Genomic DNA, 24,736 nt, shown 5'->3' with positions numbered 1-24,736 from the left:
AACAATATAATGTTACTGGTACAATTAATTCCAGTTACCCAAATACCCTTAGTTAAGTTGTATTAATTTGAGATTTTAGCCTTTGGTTTTTGGTGTATTATAAAATGTGAAATTCTAAAAACGTGTTATATTTGTATTGTGCATTGTAAAAGTAATAATAACTGTCAGCTATGTTGGACAGTTGCACAAGACAAACTAGCGTCATCTTTACAATAAAAGGTACTCACTGTACTCCTAAACCAACAAAGGGTAGTTGCACTTTGTTACTGTGTTGTAATTGTATCAGACAGAATCCTCCACTTTTGTTTTTGACAGGTTTGCATGTCATGGCATAAATCCAGATAGCAAATACCAAAGTGAAAAGCAAAATAATATATAATAATAATAATACTAATAATAATAATAATTAAACAATAATAATAATAATAATAATAATAATAATAATAATAATAATAATAATGATATTATGAGAGGTCCTAAATAAATGTGTTAAAGGTGCTTTGGCTATGGGACGGATAGACTGGTTTCTGTTCCTGGAGATGGAGGCTTAGACACACATCCCCAGGGTGGATTCCTTCTCTAGGACGTCATCACCCTGTTGTCAGCACAGTGCATCACCGGCCTCTCTCCACCCCATAGACTGCTAGTCGGCGCCACTCACTCCTGGAAACCGTCCAAAGCCTGCCTGGGAGCTCTCAGCTGACAGGGTGCGTTTAGGGACCATGACATATGCATATGCATTGCACGCGCACACATTACACAATGCACACTATGCATATAGGAACACAAGCAAATAGCTGCAAATACTGTAGCTCCACACGTAAGAATATAGGCTACTAGTACAAGCCTCCAACCCACCCTAGTCTGCGCCCATGGCAACACACACACACACACACACACACACACACACACACACACACACACACACACACACACACACACACACACACACACACACACACACACACACACACACACACACACACACACACACACACACACACACACACACACACACACACACACACACACACACACACACACACACAGATTGCTTCAGCACATGCCTCAGACTTGTTTCAAGCGGTGACCTCAGAGTAACTGGGGGTGCAGTCAGTGGCACATGTGCACCACACTCAGGCGGATTCCTGTCCTGCTATGTAATACCATGAGGATCAGGTTTTAGTTGCCCGGCCAACCAGATTAGAAGAAGAAACAGCGCAACGGGGCCGTATGTGTGGGTGTTATATCAGGATTAGGCTGAAAGCGTATCCTCACCTTTGCCATCTGAGCTTGGACACCACTGGTCTTCAGGGCAGCCACGGCTTTCTGAGCTGCAGCAGGGCTATCGAAGTCCACAAAGCCGTAACCTGTGAAGCACAGATGTTACAGCACACTGCCAGGCAATGCTATTGAATGTGTTGAACGGCTAAAAATACTTCCAGGTTCAAGGTTCATGGTGGTCTGGTCTATATTGTGGTAAAAACTTATTTTTGTTCTGCACCGCAGACACTGTAGCAACATAAAGTACCTAATAATAATTCAATAAAAGACGTCAATAATAACACATTCTCAAACTAGTTATTTTGTTTTAATAAAGTTGTTTTCTATTTTGTCTTTGACTAATTCAAAAGCGCTAAATAAATCCCATATATTATGAATATTAATAAGACAAAATATAATCAATGTATACACAACATCTATTATTATATTTGAGAGAATTCCACACCCACAATGCAAATGTATTTGAGCCCATGGAGCGCACAACTTTGTGCACGGGTTCAGGTGGCCAAGTCAGCACTGAACAGCACATGAACAGCACATCCGCATACTCTGCATGTATGCAGAGTATATGCTGTTCACAACTTCACACCTGTGCTTTCTGGCCGGGATATGTCACTGACTTCACCTTTTCAACCAAGCTCTGTGGCTGTTCGACTACTGGCCAATCACAGCAGGGCTTTCCGAGAACTGCAGTGTGCACGGAACGCTCACGCTCCCTGTAGTTTACCTACCTCTAATCTATTCTACGTCTGAACATAGACATGGTAACGCACGATTGGCCTACCGACACTGCCCGTTTTGCCCCCATGGCCTCACCGAGAATGACCACTTGGCACGCGTGACAGGCTGCAGCCTTGTAACTAACTTTGTAACACTAATATTGTTTATGCAGTTTGCGAAACTATATTAGTTGGCCTATTCTACAAAAATAAAAGTTACTGTCGCGCGTGCCAAGCTGTCATTCTCTTGTATTATATCGTACTTGTATTATTTCCAACTACGGCACGACGGAGTAACCTCACGGCAGACTATCCAGCATGTATCCTACTATGCTCCACCTCAGCAGTAAGCCTGGGACCGAGGCTACCACCATGTATCCTCCACCTCGGCAGTAAGCCTGGGACCGAGGCTACCACCATGTATCCTCCACCTCGGCAGTAAGCCTGGGACCTTGGCTACCACCATGTATCCTCCACCTCGGCAGTAAGCCTGGGACCGAGGCTACCACCATGTATCCTCCACCTCGGCAGTAAGCCTGGGACCGAGGCTACCACCATGTATCCTCCACCTCGGCAGTAAGCCTGGGACCGAGGCTACCACCATGTATCCTCCACCTCGGCAGTAAGCCTGGGACCGAGGCTACCACCATGTATCCTCCACCTCGGCAGTAAGCCTGGGACCGAGGCTACCACCATGTATCCTCCACCTCAGCAGTAAGCCTGGGACCGAGGCTACCACCATGTATCCTCCACCTCAGCAGTAAGCCTGGGACCGAGGCTACCACCATGTATCCTCCACCTCGGCAGTAAGCCAGAAAGTCTGGTGCGGCCGGCAGTGTCGGTAGGCCAATCAGAGGCAGGCGGGGCGTTACCATGTTTATGCTCGGACGTAGAAAAGATTCACGCACTTCACGCACCTCTCTCTCTCTCTCACACACAACCTGCCAAGCACGGAAACAACAGCTGTCTATGCCTTCCTTCAAAATGTACGGTTTGTGTGTGTGTGTCTCACTCGGACATACGATATTCACAGAGAAACAACAACCCGGATGACGTGTGGCATTAGACGTAAGCACGCCGCGCAAGCATCTAGTAATACGCAAAACACAACTGGACAAAACCAAATTGAATGTCTTGCAAATGTCACGCCCAGAATTTACATTGAGTTTTTTGTACAGTGAATGTTGATGTCTTGATTTGCATGTCTGCTAGGAAAAGATTAGCTGCTGGACTTTTTCTGTCTCAGCTTGACTATGGTGATATACTGTTAATAGGTTTGCATGTTCCTCTACTTAGCTATATTCGACCCCCTGTATCATTCAGCTCTATGATAGATTACAATTTCTAAGACTGGCAATCCCTTGCAGAGATGCAATATTGGTAGATTTGTATTTATAAAGCCATCCCTGGTAAGCTGCCTGTGTACATAAATGCTATAAAAAATTTGCACAGTAGTATTATTAAGGCTTAGGCTCTCTCAAAAGTGGTTGCATTGAACAGTACCTGCTGTCGGACCTGAGGCAGGCAAGATGAGCTTGTTCTATCAAGGTCCAGGGGTTATAGAACTGGAACGCTTTCATCACCAGATTTTAAAGGCAGATAAGTAGGCCTACAGATACTAAGTACCGCTATGCATGCACCTCTTGGTACCACAGCACCTCAAAGGCCCTTAAAACAAGGCTCCAGACCTCCCAAAACAAACTGGTCAGGCTCCTACTTGGGCTCACCCCCCGAACCCACCTTACCCCTGCCCACTTTGACAGGCTGGAATGGCTTAGGGTCGACGACAGAGTACAGCATCTTGCAATGGGTCTTGTCCACAAGATTCGATACACCACCAAGATACCCATTTACCTGTCTAAATACTTCCTTAATGTTAACGAAGTCCACACCCACAACACCAGAGGGAGTGCAACAAACCATGTACAACCCAGATTCGGCACAAACAAGGGACTAAATTATTTTCGCTCCTATAACCACCAAAATGTGGAACGCCCTACCAACAGTCATTAAGACATGTGAATCCCTAGACTCCTTCAAAACCGATCTCAAAGGGCGCCTACGGACGGCTGCAATTCTAAACTGGCCCCCGTAAAATCGGAATCACCCCCCCCCCCACCCCTTTTTTCCCTCACTGTTTATGTTTCTTTTCCCTTTTTACCTCCTTTATGATGAATTCCTGTTCTGTTCTTTGGCTATATAGAAGTGTCAATTTGTACGTCTCTAAATGTTTTGATGAATTGAACAAGGTGGACCTGTGTAATGCTTTATTGGGTCGTCCACTCACAGTTAACAGTCTTTGTATTGAGTTGTGCTTGAAATGTACTGTAATTCTGCAAACTGTTAATACATATTTCAATCAATCAATCAATAGTACTAATGCTCTACTGTACTGTTACATGTTTTATTGTATTTAATCTTTAGTTTGTATAATTGTTGAACACTTCTGTTGTTGTTTAGTTTTTTCCCCCTGTTGACTTTTTTATACTGCGTAGCCAGGTCTCGCTTGTAAAAATGTTTTAACCTCAGTGTGACTTCCTGGTTAAATGAACGTTAGACAGGGTTTCACCCTCATGCTGCTACGAGATGATCCAAAATCCTTGGACACATCCGGTCGGTTGCTGGTTGGTTAATATTATTTATTATCTTTACACACACACACACACACACACACACACACACATACATACACACACACACACACACACACACACACACACACACACACACACACACACACACACACACACACACACACACACACACAGACACACACTAGGCTATGGCTTTCACTTAGTGTTTTTACTAGTCGACTAGACGACTAGTTGTTTAACTAGGCCTACCTATTATGTATTTTTTTAAATAGTTGTAAATTTAAAAACTGTGTACATTGGTGACTATAATCTAGCTGATCTTGAGGCCTACAAAAACAGGAAAATTCTTATCAACTAGTCAACTAGTACCAACAAGGTCGACTAGTTGAATAGTCGACTAGTTTCTTATAGCCCTAACACACACACACACACACACACACACACACACACACACACACACACACACACACACACATACTGTGTACACACACACACACGTACAGTATAAGATAGTCTGCGCGCATATTTGTGAATTACTGTGTTTGGACGTCGTCATTCATATATGCACAAATCTGAGTCTAAGGTGTGTGCATGTACATGCCATGATATAATCATAATATATATCTGTATCTGTGCATGTGCGTGCGTGCGCGTGCGTGTGTGCGTGCGTGCAGCATACATGCCTACGTGCGTGGAGAGGCAGGAAAGTGCTGAGACTGCAGATAGCAACAGTAACGTTCAGGGCTCAGGTCAGCTCTTTGTCCTCAGGGGGGTCCAAACAGGGAGGACCAGAGGTCCCATGCAGGGCCTCTACTATGGCTGCTATATTTAACCTCCCTGAGCTCATTGACGGTGAATGCACCAGCACTCCTACACAGTACGTCAACAGTGAAAAGGGCCACACAATGGAATCTTAGCTCTTATTAAACTTCATTTTTAAACTAGTCTATTACTAGTATTTATTCGATCTGAGGTTTATTAAAATATCACTTAAACCATTACAAGTCTTAACAGTGTGTCACTTTCACTGGGAGCCTTCACTTAACTGGTATCTGCATAATACAGAGGGGAGGGAGTGTGAAAACGCTCACCTATAACGTCATCATGCACTGGACAGAATCACTAAGGCCCTCTTTGCTAAAACATGGAACAGTTGAAAGGGACTGGATCGGAGCCAAGGACCTATCACTCAACAGAGAGGATGGGGGGAGGGAGGCTGAGAATGTTGTCTCTTTGTGGGATACGCCCACAGCAGTGACAGGCCAAGAGTCAAGGGTTGAGGCTTAAAATAACATGAGCTGGGTGGCAGCGTTTTACCAGCATGTCTGTCTATTTCCTGATTTGACCGTCCCTTCTGAGACAACCACATTGCTGGTGAATGACTTAAACAAGAGTTCCATTATTTTACAGTGCTGCCAAACCCACTGAATGAATAAGGGGCCAATACAGCAAAGCGTTATTAGTAATTTCTCAACCTAGTCCATTGTCTGAAATCTAGAATTACAATTTAGAGAATTCCATGCCCACATTAATTTGTTTGTGAGCATACACAAATGAGCACAAGGCAAATTATTTTGTGCGCATTCCTGCTTTGTGCGCGGTTCGGTTGGAAAAGTCATAGACCGTGACGTATGCGGAGTATGCGCAAGTGCCGTTTACGACAGTGCTTTGGGCCATTGCCCGTGACACATCACTGACTTTACCTCTGCGTTTTCAACCCAGATTTGTGGGTCTTCGACTACTGGCCAATCACAGTGGGGCTTTCCGAGAACTGCGCAGAGCACGTAGTTTCCCTATCTTTCTCTATCCTTGCTCTACTTCCCCTCTCTCTTTCTCTCTCTCTCTCTCTCTCTCTCTCTCTCTGTGCGACAGACTGATTACACAGCGCCCACACAACCTGCCCAGCACGGAAAAAACACGGTCAGTGGCCAAAGACATCGCTGTCTGCCTTCATTCAAAATGTACATGTGTGTGTGTGTGTGTGTGTGTGTGTGTAACTCGGACACACGATATTCATGGAGAAACAACAACACGGATGCATGCCGTTAGATGTGAGCGGCACGTGAGCTCCTAGTATAATATAATGGCATTAGGGGATTGTGTGTCATATCACACAGTGAAGGTTTCGATATTTCAGCCATACAGTCTAAATAAAGGTGCCTCCAGACCAAACTTGTTCAGACAAGTCAAAGACTACTTAAAACTGTCAGATTGCAACAGACTAGCATTTTTTTATCAGCACAGACCAGTCGTCCAACAAAACATTATTTTCCCCCATGCAAATTGCAAAAAGCAGCCTGCAGCGCTTGTTTGCCGTTGCAGTTCTGCTGATTATAAGCTACTTTGGGCTAGTTTTCCCTGTCATACTTTCATACACCGGCGTAGGGTCCATTAGGCCACGGGGGCTGTGGCCCAGTCAGTTTAGAGCTGGCCCAGTCAGTTTAGAGCTGGCCCAGTCAGTTTAGAGCTGGCCCAGTCAGTTTAGAGCTGGCCCAGTCAGTTTAGAGCTGGCCCAGTCAGTTTAGAGCTGGCCCAGTCTAACTTCCAAAAGAGGGGGCGAAAAAACAAGAAAAAAAATAAAATAATAATAATAGTAGCAAATGTCTGTTTTAATAGTAGCAAACTACAGCATGCAAGCCGCCTTTGTTTTAAATGGTCCCCATTAGCACGTCGGCTAAATCGTTCACACCTATCGCAGACACCGACCTATCACATCGCAACTCCGGATGCGCTACCCCCCCCCCCCTCAAGTTGAGATTGAGAATATGGTATCTAGTTCACATAGTTCCCCGTAGTCAGCCCTGGAATATGATGAGCAGACTGTCTGTGCTACCTTAACACCCATGTTCCAGTTCAGACAGATGTTGGCAGAATCTCTTTCATGGCTGTTCATGAGAAGGGCTTTTTATGACATAAAATGGATAGTTCGATATTGAGGGGACATTTACTATGCATATCCTGTCAAACAAACACATCTTTTTGGTGTGCCTGTGAAGGTTTATTTTACAGTTAATGTAGCGTAGTTTAGCTCAATTTGAAATCCAGTCTATGGAATCAAGTAGCAGCTCCTCCCAAACATAGGGAAACCTGAGGTTTAATACCATAGACATATATACGTAGACGCCCTTTCCGGCTCTGAGGTGCGTGTCACCATTGAAGGCACAATTTTCCCGAGATTCCTTGCAAAGTATTTGCCTTCAATGAGCAGCTTCCACGTGCGTAACATAAGTCCCGGAAAAGACGCGCTGTGATTGGCCAGTAGTCACTTGAGTGACAGCGAGAGACATGGAGGAGTCGCATGAGTGATGTCACTTGGGCAGCGACGCAGCGTGCTTTCAGCAAATGACTTCAGCACTTCTAAATAAGAAAGCTGCGGAGAACTGTTGCTTTGTGTTCACTCTTTAATGTTTTCTGTTATTAATTTAATCCCCCCTGGCTCTGATGTTGTATTGTTGTATTAATAACTTTGTTGTTTGTGTTTGTTTGTTTGTCTTGTTTTGTATTGTAATGTATTTGTTTAAAAAAAGCCTTCAGCACTGCACTTCCAATGAACTGCAATAGTGAGGCATCTATTTTTTATAATATCTATGTTTAATACTCCTCCTTAGCCTAGCATTAACAACATTTTAACAGACATGTTCAAAACAAGTACAACATATAACATTAAAGTTTGGAACTAACATACATTTCCCAAAATAAGCATAATCATTATTTCATAAACATTCATTGTGGCTGTTTGATGTAATCTGTGAAAGTAACATAATAAATGACATAAGACATAAGTGACATAATAAATCTGAACATTACAACGTGCAGTTTTGTTATACCAGCCAGGCGTAAGTGCTTATGCCTGGAGGTGTGGAAATGGCTATGGACTTCTTGATTTGCGAGCATATTTAAGAGAAGATACAGAAAATGGTTGAAATGTAATTCATGTTAGAAAATGAAAGACACCCTCACACACCTTTGCATTTGTTCGTAGCCTTGTCCAGAATAGCCTTTGTTGACACAATTTTGCCATACCTAGAAAAGGAACAGAAAGGAATCTATTGTTAGCTGGATTATGCACTAGAAGGACGAAGCCAGCTAGAAACGACAAAGAGCAGAGCTTGTGCAAGAATTTATGACATCATTGAAAAAGTATGAGAAACAGGAAGTGGTTTCCATGTGGAGTTTAAACTCTCCACCACGTCAGTGCACTGCAAAGTTAGACAGACCTAGCCCTTTAGCCAAACAAAACCAATGACAGGCCTATAGAATGTAAAACTACAAAAACAACCAAGTACAACAACTAAATATTGACATTTAAACCAGTTGAAGTACACAAGGATCCAGAGCTGTATTGTATGGTCGTAAAAAAACTAAATGAAACCCGCATTCCCCAGCTACATCCTGTGTTCTCACAGCTCTGTGGTATCCTGTCTGACAAATGAATCCCATACTGACCTCCAAACACACTCCACTTTTGTTCAGTACAAAGCTCCCTATACTGAACGCAAAACACTAACTGAACACAACACAGCATATTTATGGAGTGCAAAGCATGGCAGCCACATACAGTATACGCAATTTCTCTTCCCAATACCCACACTGACACATTTAGAAACAGGCAGTCGGACCTCAATAACGGTAAACAAGCACCCTAGTAGAGAGATATGCCCTGGGGAGAGATGATTAATGAGTGAATTGACTGAGAGTGGACAGCAGAGTTGTGGCCTGGCAGGGAAGTTAGCTATAGTGGGCACTGGATGACAATGAAACCCCCATCTTGAGACCCAGATGACCCAGATAGGTTACCCAGGATCCTGATTCCTGACACATTTGATGTGTGTCTGATGATAGTCCCAGGGACAGGATCACATGTTTATCTGTTCAACAAGGCTGTGGCTTGATATTTAATGAAATTGCATCATGTATTGTCAATGATAAAGAAGATACTAAACTATGAGATCCCAAAACATGAAATCCCCAAAAAGTGTTGTACTGTACTTGTGAAACTTGACAGAGGATAATACACAAAGAGAAGATATTTACCTATAGTCAAAGTATTATTTGTGATGGAGAAAATGGGAGAAATGGACTGAATAGAACAAGATGACACCACTAACAATGATGGACATTCATGAATGGAATGCACTGTGACTGTAACTGTATGGAAATCTGTAAAAAGAAAAAGAAAAAGAAATCTAACTGTAAAAAAGAAGATTGCATGTCTATGTGAGTCATACAAATTGTGCGTAAGGCGTTTTTGTCCCTTATACTGTGCGTGTGCGTGCGTGTTTGACTCTCTAGGCTGGTGTGACCTTACGCTGTGCTCCACTGCGTTAAGAGCTGGGTGGATGAAGGGTTTCCACTAATTGACTCCAAATTAATCAATCACTGAAATCACCTCGAGCCGACCAGGCAACCCCCGGCACCACATGCACGACCAGCACTGGCCCCTCCCCACACCAATCAGTGCATTATCTGGGGTGTGTGAAACGGCAACGTTGAAAGCAGGGGGCAGGGCAATTGAAGGCAGGGGATTACAACACCCCATCTTTAAGCTGGGATAGGGAGAGTGCAAGGACACAGCTCAACTCCCAGTGCTTTGTGATTCTTTTGGCATTTCAATTCTCATACTGTCTGCAACTGCTACTGCCCCGTTACGCACAGTCAGAGAGCAGTTGCACAAACACACTTCACACTCACTGCTTTCTTCGCTTGGGAAAATATAGCTCTAAAGGCCAGTCACACCAAGCATGACAACGATGACGATAACTATAAATATGTTGTTTTAAAAAGCGCTCTAACTCAAATGGATGGCAGCGTCCACAGGGGCGCATATATTGGTCCGACGTACTAACAGTCCGACAGGCATTATTCCGACAACATGCATGGCTGGTTAACCCATTTAGGCCTGACCTCCAAATTAAAAAAATCTTCTAAATCCTCCAGTTTTATGAAAAATAGCAGACCTACAAGCTCATAGCGCGCCACTCGGTGGCGTTGCCGGTTAAGACTGACTCGTGGCTCCAGACATGTATACGTTGCCGGTTAAAACTCACCCATGGCTTCCCTGTGAGGTTAGGTAGGGTGTCGGTCGGACTAATGCCTGTCGGACTGTTAGTACATCGGACGATATCATTTGGATCACTTTCAGCGCAATTTTATGAGCGATAGAAGCATTGACAGCCATTCAAAATCGATCGGACATCTGGGATGCAATCTCACCTTCTGAAAGTTTTGTTAGTAATGTAGAAGAGACCATGAAGCTAATGCTAATGCTAGCTGCTAGCCTGCTAGGCTAACTGTCAGTATCTCTGGTAGGGTACAACTATCTGACCTCCTTATAGATAATAATCAGAGTCAGATTATCCATATAGCATATTGCATGTATCTTTCAACTCCCCCTGTGTCGGCTCTGATAGAACTGGACTGTGCAGAGCGTTTGATGTCAATGTTTACAGAACGTATCATATGTGAGCATCAGTGTGGAGGATGCTCACATAATTATTGTTATAATAATAGTAATAATAAGGATAATAATAATAAGGGTAATAATAATAATAATAATAATTTATATTGCGCATGAACCCCAAGGACGCTTTATGTTAAAAAATAATGTACAACCAACAAACAAACCAAACAAACAAACAAACAACTAGTTGCCATATTCCTGAGAGAATAGGTCAAGGTGTTATCGTGAGTTAAGTTGTGCTCAGTGTGAATGGCGCTATACAATGGTCTGTATAGCCTATGTTATATTTAAAACATGTTGGTATAAAGTTCTGAACTTATTAAGTTTTCACATGGAACTCTGGTCTATTAACTTCTCCTCGCAGTCTGTCACCTTGCAACTGAGCTGCTTGGTGCTGTCAGCCTAGCATCAGCCACTTGAATCGTCTAGAATGTCGTCCCTGTCAGAGTGGCAGTGAAGAGAACAATACACTCCCCATTTCACCTGCTGTCTCCTCTCAGCCTTTATCCTGTTACAGTTCCTCTGGGGGATCCTGTTACTATTCCCTTCATGTTTATTGATTCCCGGTGAAGCCACTGATCAGTGTTTTTGGCTCAGTCTAGCAAGTCAGGCTTTGTGTCTGTCTTCTTCAGAGTCAAACACCAGAGAGGCAAAGACATTTTCATCCCAAGGCCATAACATAACAATGCATACAGCTTCTTATAGAAAGCAAATGTTGTTGGGGAGTACTGGATAGTGCCATGTGTCATTTCACAAAATTATTATAGGAAATTGGCTTTATGAAATTTTATTCCAATCCGTTCCAGTCCAATTCAATACTTGAGAGAATTGTTTTCCCTTTAAATATTATCTTGAAGTACACAGAAATAAAATATACTTTTACATAACATTTTTATGGGAAATTTACAACAATTCTTGAGTGTACAACATGGCATTTAATAAAATGCCTTATAATAAAATCACAGCCCAAGAAGGTTGACATGAAGGCGCAATATAATTCAAGCTATTATAAATAATTATGTGAGCATCCACACTAATTTATGATGAGTTCTGTAATCATTGGCATTACTCCAAGAAGCTAAATGTGGAATAAAATCATCTTAACCACTTTATTCCTGGCGTCACTCCCTATTTCGGCCATGTCATTATAGGCAGAAATAGTCTTAGAACTTCACACAACAGATCATATGGTGACTATGAGCTTGTATATCAGCTATTTTTGCTATTCTATATGGCCAACAAGTATAAGTGATTAAACATCCCCAAAGGTAAACAAAAGAAGAAGAAGAAAAAAATACAGGGCATTTGGAAGTCATACGGCGGTTAGTTTTGCAAGTGGGTAAAACATAACAACAGAGAATTTCTTTTCTCTTGCTAATGTCCAGGAGAAGAAGACAAAATGCTTGCAGCTTTCCGGAGGATTTGTATTATTAAACACTCCGATAATCTTCATTTTGACAATACTGATTGACATCTGTTACTGTGAGGATATGAAGCTAGCAGATAAAAGAAAAGCTCAGGAGACTCTGAATTCAGTTTCTATAGAAGGTCCATTATTGACTCATGTATGCTCTAATGAATGTCTGATAGACATAAAGCAGTATCAAATAGACAGTTTCCGTAGAAGGTGAATTTGATGTTGCCCCTGCTTCACAAAAACAGTGTTCACATTGAATTTAAGATTGTTGCAAAAAATATTACCCATTTATAATTTATAAAAAGGGACAATTTCTAGTCCACACGTTGATTGTGTATGATGCACTCTTTGTCTGTTACATCTCAAATAAATGATCAGTTACTTTGTTTTAGACAAATTGAAGTCCAAGGAGTTGTTATCACCCCAGGAAATAAAGTCAGTGAGAGCAACATGATGCAACGGTCAAGCAGGTCAAGGACCGGAGGTCATCTCAAGCCCCTTAGGACCAGGAAGGTCATCTCAAGCCCCTTAGGACCAGGAAGGCACGCAGGAGATATCAGCCTTCAGGGCAGCCTGTCAGACATACAAGCCCCAACCCCTTGCATCCAGCAGCCCAACCCAGCAGTCAATTGAGGTGGCAGTCGGCGCTCCCACAACATGATTTACGATTCTGTGCCTATCGCTGAGTAGGCTCAAGCAAACTTCGCAACGTTCGGCACGGCGACTCGCTCACTTAAGCTCCGTCGCAGTCTAAAACTATACTTTATCGGTAAATAAAATTATCCGCAGTTGGGCGGAAAATAGTGTCATGGGAGGAAAGCCACTGAGGCCGGTCATGAGATGGGGTATTCGGTCTGTATTAGAATGTGACAACGCCCAACTCCTGTAAAACAAAAGATGTGTGTGTGTGTGTGTGTGTGTGTGTGTGTGTGTGTGTGTGTGTGTGTGTGTGTGTGTGTGTGTGTGTGTGCATGCGTGCACTGCTGCGTGAGCTCTAGCAGGATTAACTTGTCATTATGGAAGTGTCTTGAATTGTGACAGAGCAAGTTAATTAACATTAAGTCATTAGCTAACATTGTCATGTATGTTTTGCTAGATGTGAAAATCTAAATTAGGCTATTCATATTATGACCGTCTTGATTGGTATAAGCAACAATTTACTATGACCTCTCATGTATTATTGATTACTTAAGGGCTAATAAGCATAGACAAATCAAAAAGCCCAATACACTTCTAAACAGTGAGGGCTATTTAACAGGATGTACTTGAACCAATCAATTGTTTGGACAGAACAAATTCTTAAGAAAACAAACCAGACACCTCAAGGGTATAGCTCCAGTAATAGATACACAAAAAGGAAATCTTTGAACAAACAAATATATAACCACCAAGCAAGGTCATGCAGCAGAGCAAACCTCCCTCTCATCCGTTTGTAGCCTCATGCTAACTAGTCAGAGATCATCAAATTTGGTAAGGAAAGGTTTGTTGTTTTTACCAGCTGCTGTGTAAGCACAGCTGGTCAATGTTCTCTCTGCGTGCTTTCACGCCCACTTGCTGTAGTTAAGACCTATGTTTCTCATTGGCTGTACTGACAACCTATCGTCCTGATTGGTTGCCTCGTCTCTAGGCAACCACATGCACACTTTTTGCCTCTAGCCGACCTCTCAGCCATGGGATATAAGGCAGTAGCTGGTAAACAATTCTATTAATTGACATACATAAAACAAATTAGTCTAACTCTAAGGTCATGAATATGGGTTCCATTTAATAACTATGTGATATTTTTGTACTGCATGTTAGTCCCTATCCTATCCTACAGTATATCACCTCAAATGGTTTGTCATACCTTAGCAGGCCATATTCTTAAGCAATTTAGACCAGATGCAATATTTGTGTGGAGGGTGAAAGTGCAATAGACCACAGTGTACCATACAGCAAATGAGGGGGGGGGGGGGGGATTTCAGGAAAGGATTATGCTAAATGCAACACAGGGTAAAAAGCATGACCTTATGACCTGCTCTTCATCTTAGCCCTAATTCCAAATCTTATATGGCATCAACGGATTTGCTCGGCCTATGGCACTAACCCTTCACAGAATACAATTCCCTTGCAAACACTAGTGTAGACCTAATATTGCTATAGCCTACAACAAATCTCTGTGTGTGATTTTAAAATGCACGCACACACACACACACACACACACACACACACACACACACACACACACGCGCGCGCGCGCACACGCACATATGTCCTGAAGATTCACTCAATGCACAAGGAAACGTTCCCGGTGTGTAGATGTTGTACCAAGTAACAATAATTATGAAAGCAGGCTACCTCTAGATTATGAGTAACAAGGGGTGAATCAAAATTAATATGCTGGGTTACACATGCTTGCTCACATACAGATTATTTTTATTTGATGATTTAGTGAATACATTTTAAAGTGTCTCCTCTTAGGCTTTACCCTGTAAAAACAGAGAAAACAAAAGGAATGGCACTTTAAGTAAGTGAAAAGTTACTTGAGTTCTACTGAGCAGATGATCACATTTGACACAATTTCTGAATTTACCCTAGGGAATCACAGACAGTGAACAGTGTCATAGTCATTGTGTTGTAGTTTGACCCTTATGTTTTATCCATGTATACATGCTTACAATAATGTCATGACTGCTACGGGGGGGGGGGGGGGGGGGTTACTGAACGGATGGGAGCAGGGCTCTTGGGAACATATATACTGTATATATATGTGTATATATATATATATATGTGTACATATATATGTACATATATCATGTAAGGTATAAACACACATAATGGCAGAAAACAATGAGAACAATGTTGTTCGCATTGGATACAAAGCTCCACTGATGTGCCTCATCACCTTCATGTACTGCAGCCTGTTTGCTCTGTCTTTGGCCAGTCTTCTTGAAGGTCATAATTTCATTTTATATTCCTCCTCTTGCCAAATTTGCCGTGGCTGGTTCACTTCTGTCATAACCTCAAATGTGTAATTCCTCCCCCAGGACCAAAAACTCCACCTACCATTAACGGTGTATTATTTCTAAGGGTTTACAGAAAGAGAGGGCTTTGAGACTCAACTCGTCATTCAATATTAGAGTATTAGAAACAGAGCCCATTTTCAATAGTAATAAACTGTTACTCACATCATGTCCACAGAGCTTTTCCCATCATAAAGACATGAATTTCTTTATCTACAGCGGTAGCCAATACTAGCCATCCTGGAAACCACCCATTCTACATATTTTGCATTACTACAGGACTATATCAGCTACTGCTAACTATTCATTTTGAGTTGTATAGGCTTACAAGAGGCAAGGGATGAATTGTATTGCTAAACCTTTTCAATCACTGGTTCAAATTAAAAATACACAAATTCAATAAAAATGCAAACAATTTGCTGCACAGTAAGCCTTGCCGAGCCATGAGGCCCATAGGGATTTCTGTAGCGTGAGGCAGCTTGATGTACAAGTACAACACCAGGACATGATGTACAAGTACACATCCTGGACATGATGTACACACAGCCCCTGGACATGACGCTATATGTCGCAGGGACTTACCCCAATACAACCCTTGATGCTGAGTGCCAAGCAGGGAGGCACTGGGTCCCATTTTTCAGAGTCTTTGTTATGACTCGGCCGGGGATCGAACCCCAACATCCCAAGCCCCCAGTAAGGCTATCCAAGTATCCAACGTTGAAGCTGCTACTACCTACTGGTGAAAAGAGGAACTGCAGCACTTTCATGGAGGTGGACGGACGTTCATGGCTTAACTTCACTCAGGCCTGGGCCGTGGCTCAGCGGTCCAGGCACCTTGGCTGGTAGTCCGCGGTCTCGACTCCCGACTCCCGCATGTCACTCCCCCATCTCTCTCCCCATTACCTGTCAGCCTACTGTCTATCCCTCTATAAAAAATATAAAATAAAGGCCGCAAAACAAAAGGGAAAAAAAGAAAGAAAAAAAGAACTCGAGTGGATGCTCACTCGAGCCATTGAGTTATAATTGGACTTCCGGCAGTCTTCCAGGTGCTTCAAAAGCGTCCAAGCGATTCCCAAGCAGTTTCTGACATGAAGCCCCGCCCTCCGTCGCGCTCTGATTGGTCTGTGGAACACTGTCATGGCGGCCTGCTTGGCGCTCACATAACAAGCCTTTCTGCGATTAAATAGCAGTTTAATTAAGTTTTAATATACTTTTAGACTAACGTTTAAACATGTAATTATATAATATGTTGTTTAAAAAAAACATCACGTCTTTTAATACACGCGGAGACGGAGCAGCGTGATGTGTGTGTGTGTGTGTGTGTGTGAGTCTGTGTGTGAGTCTGTGTGTGACAGAGATTACACTGTATAAGTCTATAGGCCTACTACACTAATGTTAGGCTATTTATTGTTACTTTAATTGCAGCACCAACAGCAAATGATGATAATCATACAAATATAAAAGGCATGTAATAAATAAGACATGATTAATGTTATTTTTATTTCCCATAAAGTATGAGTATTTATACGGTTTTATAAATACACTATTAGTCTGGGGTGAAACCATGGGTGAAGATGGGGTCTATTGTTATTTGCCATAAAGTACGAGTATTTATAAGTTATTATATAATATAATTATACACTGTTATGTTAGATTAGATATGTTAGTCTGGGGTGAAACATGGTCTAACCATTTAGCCTAACGCTCTCTATCCTTTTATTACTCTATGCAACATCCCAGTCTCAGGGCTGACACTCTAACCACAAGGCCACTGAGCTGCTACAACAGTGCTACATTAAAAAAGGTGGGTCTGTTATGATGCTTAGCCCAAAGGCCTTTACAGGCCTTTTGATGTGGATGTACTCGTGACACAGAACAACAATTAAAACATGTACTGTATAAAAATAAAAATAAAAATAATGGAAGGGCCTTGAATCTTATTTCTTACAACTTTCACACCAATACAGTCATGGCCAACTGCTAGTTTGAGTTCTTTAGCTTATTGGTCAAAGGACACATCCAGAGAAACATTATTATAGAAGCAATGTAGTACGCTGTTCTGCACACATGTAGCTGAAGATATTCCAACACCAGTCTCTTGATGGGCATAGTTCAAGCAACCATTACAATTACATTACAGTTTAAAATCTTAAAGTGTTGTAACTGACATCGTTTTGTTAAAATAAGTGTTAAACAGCTCTATATTCCCCCATAGCAACCATATATTGTTATATCCAATCAGGACAGTGAAAGTGAAAGTAATGAAACAAAACAATTAGCAGATAAAATTGGAAGTGGAACACTGGAAATTGAAGCTATCATTTTTGTGGGGTTCTCTCTCCTGAATGAATACAATTGATAACCTGACAGGAAAATATATGTTCTTTTTACTAAACTGCTGGAGAGATGGTGAGATCCCTGTTAATGTACACCCTTGCCTTTAGTCTATAGAGTCTATAGCAATGATTACTATCAGCATTAATAGCTTTAAGTTAACAAAACAAACAAACAAAAAACTAATTCACTGAAATATCACTTACACCACCAAATGAGCGTATTACCGTAGTCAAGAACAACCACAACAACAATAACCCTACATAACACTGAAACAGTACAAACAACTATATGCATGCAACTAAACTCTGCAACTAAGGGCCCCACAGATCAATAATAGCTGATCAATGGCCGATGATGACAAGAGGAAGCGTTGTACTCACGGCTGACAGAGCTTGACCAGGTCATGGTCTGTGGTCGCCGGCGGCAGGCCTCGGATGTAGAGGTTGGTTTTGCTGAGCTGCTCCCAGCCTGCAGTGCTACTGCTGCTGCTGCTGTTGTTGGTACTACTGTTGGGACTGGGGCTGGGCGGAGCCATGGGGTGTTGTGAGGAGGGGGCAACAGGTGGCTGGAGGAGAAGGGAGGGAAACGTACAAAATGGTGTTACGTGTGCGACTGTGCGTAGTTCAAAGTCAAAACAACATGCTTTCCGTGAACCGTCCATAATCGTGCAAACAGGCATAGACAAAACGGTGCCAGATGAATGAATCCCACTCACACATTATAGGCTATATGCTGCTGTTCTTTTTTAGACATGACCTTTATTTCATTTTGTTAAGCAAATATCAGCAAATAAGACAGCTAACCGTTCTGCTCTTGAATTTCTCATAAAAGTTTAAATCCAATGCAGCACAAACCATCAGCCTAAGAAGATTGTTGTGTGGTTATACTGGCTAGCATACGGTATATCTCCCAGTCACTCTGACTCATGTCAAAAAAAGAAGGGGAAAAAAGGACTGTCCAGATACTCAATCATTTGTGTCAAGTTGGTGTCTGTTCAGCCCAAGGATTAATGTTTCACAGTGTAGTGACACATATCTGCAGAGCAATCTCCTTCACACCATAGCAGTCAGCACAATCACGGTCCACGGGGGCCTGTAGCTCTGACACCACTGTGACACCGAAAGCCAGCGTGTGTGAAAGGAACTGTTCCCAGCAGCCCCTGGGTGACTCTGAGCCAGATAGGTCAACATAAACAATCATATCCCCTAGCATGCCATTACGCTGCTTGACCTAAGCAGTAAGCACCTATTTTAGAATATAGCTTTGCAGAGATGCAAAGCAAAACACATATGCTGCCAAAACGGCTATCACATGATGCAACTTTGTTTCAGTTCATCATCTTCATATGGACATTGCTGACAATACTGTTCTGATCCCGTCCCTGTAAGAAACGACCGTCAGAGGTTGCGCAATGTTGCCATGTCCTGGTCAGCTTTCCCCCTTGCAGAGCTCTTCCTCTTCTCCAATGTCAGACACTGATTAACCCCCCCCCCCCCCCACACACACACACACACACACACACACACACAGGCAGGCACACACGCACGCACGCACACACACACACACACACACACACACACACACACACACACACACACACACACACACACTGGAATCTCGAGTAAGGAAGCTGATGGAATCCCAAGCATGAGGTGGTGACAGGATTGAGCAATCCCAGTCTGGACTGGAGCCGAAGCAGATCTTCTTTGACCGACCAACTGCCTCACATGCCTTCACCAAGGAAACTGTCTTGACCTGCAGTGTCCCTGGGATCAGCCTCTCTTCCTTCCGCCTCGTGTGTACATTTTAAATGCAAAACTACCACTGTGTTTTCAGTGTACTTATGGTTGTCTACAATAAAGCAACTTGCCTCAATTGCAGTTTACGTGTAGAAGTCTTGGACTTCCAGGCTAGTGTTGGACATTTTTGAATAGCCGATCTGCTAAACTCTATAAAACAGGATTTTTTTGTATTATTATTATTTGTAACTTATTTGTAAGTAAGTATACTAATAACTTACTTACTTACCATCCTCATAAGTTTCTCTTCCAGATAGTTACTTATTTAGTTTTTAGGAAACGGAAGGAACAGACCCTGAAGATAACACAGAACCCAGCACCAAGTATCCTATGGCAATTAATCCCACCCTTCTTGAATGTTGGGTTTAAGTTTCGATGAAGAAGAAGATATATTCCAAAACTAGTTCTTTAATCTTTAACACCGATGATTAAAACAAGGCTTGTATCCTAGTTCTGCCATGTTTTACTTGAACAGTCAAATTAACAAATGAAACAACAACAATCCACAACAATCTAGGTCAAATATGCAAACAAACACAATCATACAATAAAATGTTGAACCGGACAGTTGGAGATCTGTTGTATCTCAATACAAGACACAGTCATAAGCAACTTTTATGAATGGGTGAACATGCGAAAATTCCTGTCCTGTAATCAAGATAAGAAGGCTGTCTGCCCTCTCATCTTGATTACAGGACAGGAATTCCCGAACTGTCTACCTTTCTACTAGGAATTGGGAAAAGCTTCTGTTTCAACTTTGAAAAGCCATGTTCATGTCGGGTTCAGCAATGTGACGCATTTGAATGTACTAATCGAGGTAGTCGTCAAAGACTAAGCCATAAATTACCAAATACTTTTTTCATTCAGCAACAGGTATGACTTATTATTGTAAGTTTTTGTTCAGTAACCAAGAGAGGTATCAGGTATGCCATTGGCCGGGCCTATTAGGCCCTATATGGTATATTTTACTAGTATAATTACTACTAATTACAAAGGATGCACACACACACACACACACACACACACACACCCACACAGGGTGATGATCATCCCATGGGAGGGCAGCAGGATGTGTGCCACTACGACCTCCAGCTATAGGTTGACAAAGACAATCTTTAGAGAAGAATGCCAGCACCATGCCATGCAAAGTCTTCGCTAAATGTCAGCGTAAACTCCCCGTTCTGATGGCCTCTGCAGTGCATCGGTTTTCATACATCTGCCTGACTATGTGAGACACTGGGATGGGGACAAGAAGGCATCTTATCAGCTAGGCCCAGACCAGCGGTTTCTGTCATATCCGAGCTGGAAATACACAAGGCTTCCAGTAACTGGCCTCGCCCATGGAGAGCTTACCACGAGCTAAAAGTGTGTGCTGTTAGTATGACAGCGCAAGCATGACTCCAACATGGTCATTAAACACTTTAGGCTGAAGGGAATTAAAAAATATATATCAATATGTAACTAGGGCAAAATGAATGCATGAAGGAACCATTTTAAACTGTTTATTTGTGCACAGGCAAACAGAATACAGTATAGTTATACATACCACCAGGCATATATCTTTGCTCTGGTCCATAGCTTTAAATCTATGGCCCATAGTGGACCAGAGCTATCTTTCTCCCAAGAAAGAACATTATGAAAACACTATCTTACATAGGCCTACATAGTACATACACAGACATTACACTTATATAGAATAGAAGTTTATAGAAATCTACAGTGGTGCAGGCAAGAGTATAGCATGAACAAAAAAGCATTAATATTGTTAAGAAAGTTCTCTGAAGCTGCTGTTTGAAATGACATTTTCTGGGCAAATTAATTTGATATGTAACCCATAATAGTTACAGATCAAATATAACTATAGTTAACTACTGTATAGTTACAGCAAAGATACTAGCCTTGGGTCAAGACTGTTATATATGATATGTGATATGTGATTTTGACATGACATTTGTATATCAAGTAAAAGTCAAACTCGATAAAATACATAGATATCATAGATACGTAGATACCATCCAAGGTTATCAGAATGCAATAGGCTAGGTTTTGTTTTTCTAACATCAATCAACATTTAATTGGTCTGGGTTTACATTAGCAATTCACCAAAAACACCAAAGTAAATCTAACTCATATACGGTCATACAACTCTGCCTATATTTATCCGAAACATAGACGTGTAATTTAATCGACATTAAGGTTATCTCTCTCGCCTAGGCTATACAAAATATCTTACATTGAAGTCCTACGACATTGTCTTTAAAAAAAACATTTAATAACACGTAAAGAAAGCGATATAACCTGTTCGGGAGGTTATATTCATGGGTAAGTTTTTACAGATGAAGGTGACAGGCAGCAAGCTCTCTCAGACCTGTTTTGCGACTTCCCCAAGTCAGCTTTAGTGGGTATGTTGGACTTTGTAAATACAAGGTTATTTACCTGTTTGCGATACGGAGTCCTCAGGGGGTTGCCAGTATTAGCAAAAATCATCCTCGGTCCGATAGTAAAGATCGTTTTTTTCTTGTTACCTTGTTTCCCCCTAGCCTATAGTTAATTATTTCTAACTATTAACATATACAATTGACCACATAAATATCCGCCTTATTCGACTAAAACACACGCAAACAGAATTATATGCATAACTGTAGCATATTCAACTGGTAACTTACTACACGGTAATGTAAATCTCCGTGAATAGTACCAACTTCAATTGCCCAACCCCGTTTGTTTGACTAGGTTCATTGATTTGCAGTCAGTCCTACGCAGAACAGCCCCTGCTACGGTGGGAGAAACCATTTTGCCATCCGGTACAGGGATTCTCTTTTTTGTCCGTCGGAATAAAATACATTCAATTGCTTATATTTTTTCTATTCTAACAATATGTAATGGGGTCAACTTCACGTTAAAAGTAAATACCGATACTTGCGACTGCTTTCATTAAGCACGCTATCTAAATGATACAATCTTGTTACTAATGTTTCACCTTTCCTTAGCGTTAGTACAGTCGAGAATGCATACTTAACATTCCACAGTGCGGCCGGCCATCAGTGTGATATTTTGACCAGTTTAGTGTCAATCTGTTTTAAGTTCTTTACAAAAACGAAAGATTACACAAATGTAACTCCATATTGGATCACCTAGCTGTTTATATTGTTCACCGTATTCAACAAGACTAGCACCTCTATGATTCCGTTAAATGCCAGGATACCTGTTTATTACACAGGTTTACAGCTTTTTAAATATTGTCCCGTAGCCCTTTGTCGCCTGCCCTTTGATCAAGCAAATTGATTGTGTAACAAAAATGTTGCTTGTTCAAAATTATTCATTCATCATTAAACAAACTCAAAATAGCCTATGTACATTAATGGGAAATGTACAGATGTACATTTTACATCAATATTTACAAAATAGTAAATACAAATGTAAAACTTAATAAAAAATCAGATATCCTTGTATCAACCAATTCATACAAAAATAATCTCCAAACAGCCAATTTGGGATTTTATTAAATCCCAAATCCCTTTTGTTTCAATATATAGGCTTAATGTAGGCATTATTTTTCTAAGCTTGATTGAAAGAGGTGGCTTCCATGGTAGCAGGAACACCATAATAAGTCTACAACAGTATCTCTAAATGTGAGTGATAGGGGGGAGCTCTTTATTGAAGCTGGTATAGTGACTAGAGAATATACAGGGGTCAGGCTAAGCTATAAATCAAAAGCAATTCACCCACTGCTGTCAACTGCTGATTGGAAAACCAACACTGGTGGTGGAGAATGTGAATTAATGGTGACCTTCAGAAAGGCACGAGCACCACACAACCTCTTTCATTCTGCCTTTATAGTCTTTCGAACCAGATCAACCCACACATAACTCCACCTTCTCCTGATTTAAGTTTGGACAGAGGTTATCTTTGTCTTGTATTAATGCCAGCTGTATGACAAAAAATGAATGCCCACTTGCTGCCAGGGTAAATAGGTTTGTTTCTTCAATTATCAATCTATCACAACGTGAATCAAACATTGCCTTGTGTAAGACCAGTGTGCTCTGTCGGCCGGGAATTATTCAAGCTACAAGTGTATGAAAAGACATCCACCAATGCCCAGGTAGGCCTGCATACCAGTAGTAAGGATATGACAGGCCTACGCTAAATACAGATAACCTTGTGCTAATGCCCTAAAAGCACCCTGCAGTTTATCTAAGCACGACTAAACTTGGAGAGAAAGAAATGGGTAGAAAGCCAAAAAGATGTAACAATAATGAAACCTTGTTTGTTTGAGGCATGTGGGGACTACAGCACAGCTGTGCTTTTAACCAGGATGAAGTACCCACTCCTGTTGTTGCTCAATTAAAACGTCAATTAATTCCATAACTTAAATATACTAGAATTTCGCCCGCCTTCGGCGGGCTCATCCCAGTGTCGTTGCAGCGCAATATGGGAAGAAGGAAATTGCAGGAGTTGACAGACTCCACTTCATGTTTCAGCTGTGTTTTTAAACTCAGTAGTGTGCCCTGCACACAGCACACACTCGCAATTGCAGCTGGAGGGCGACGCGACACACACACACGCCCACACACACACACACACACACACACACACACACACACACACACACACACAGAGCGATGTGTGGATAAATCAGAGATTTGGGAAATGTGTTCTGAATGGGCCTGAATATATGTGTGTAGTGTCCTTTTGTGCACTTAAACCTCTCCAGCTGATCCAAAATGCCGCAGCTCGCTTGGTCTTCAACCAGCCAAAATTCTCACATGTCTCCCCCCTGCTCCGTTCCCTCCACTGGCTCCCGGTCGCTGCCCGCACAGAATACAAAACTCTGATGCTGGCATTCAAAGCAACCAAAGGTATGGCTCCCCCATATCTTGCAAGTATGATCGAACCCTACAAACCCTCCCGCTCACTCAGATCAGCCAACGCAGGGAAGCTGGAAGTACCCTCACTAAAAACGCCGGGACAACACTCCACACGTCCCAAACTCTTCTCCCTTCTGGCTCCAAAACTGTGGAATGCACTTCCCATTGCAGTCAGAACTGCAGCATCACTCCCAATCTTCCGCCGTAGTCTGAAAACCCACCTTTTCAGACTCCATCATGGCCCATAGCACTTAGC

At 42.0% G+C, this 24,736-nt stretch overlaps 1 protein-coding gene across 11 annotated transcripts in view; it reads right to left on the bottom strand.

The window, feature by feature from the left end:
• Nucleotides 1-24,736, bottom strand: part of rbms1b (RNA binding motif, single stranded interacting protein 1b) — a 55,990-nt gene that overhangs the window by 17,033 nt on the left and 14,221 nt on the right. For 7 of the 11 annotated variants that reach the window (XM_080785034.1, XM_080785026.1, XM_080785029.1 and 4 more), the window contains exons 2-4: nt 18,194-18,378; nt 8,562-8,620; nt 1,279-1,370 (exon numbers count right to left, since the gene is read on the bottom strand). In XM_080785034.1, the coding sequence (XP_080641160.1) occupies nt 1,279-1,370; nt 8,562-8,620; nt 18,194-18,378 (336 nt within the window). Of the gene's footprint in view, nt 1-1,278; nt 1,371-8,561; nt 8,621-18,193; nt 18,379-22,048; nt 22,339-24,736 lie in introns of those variants that run through there. The other 4 variants (XM_080785031.1, XM_080785033.1, XM_080785035.1 and 1 more) reach the window with 1 other exon arrangement.

This window comes from Protomyctophum bolini, assembly GCF_963924005.1.
Source record: "Protomyctophum bolini genome assembly, chromosome: 16".
Classification (NCBI taxonomy): domain Eukaryota; kingdom Metazoa; phylum Chordata; class Actinopteri; order Myctophiformes; family Myctophidae; genus Protomyctophum; species Protomyctophum bolini.
This window is presented reverse-complemented; position numbering and strand designations above follow the sequence as displayed.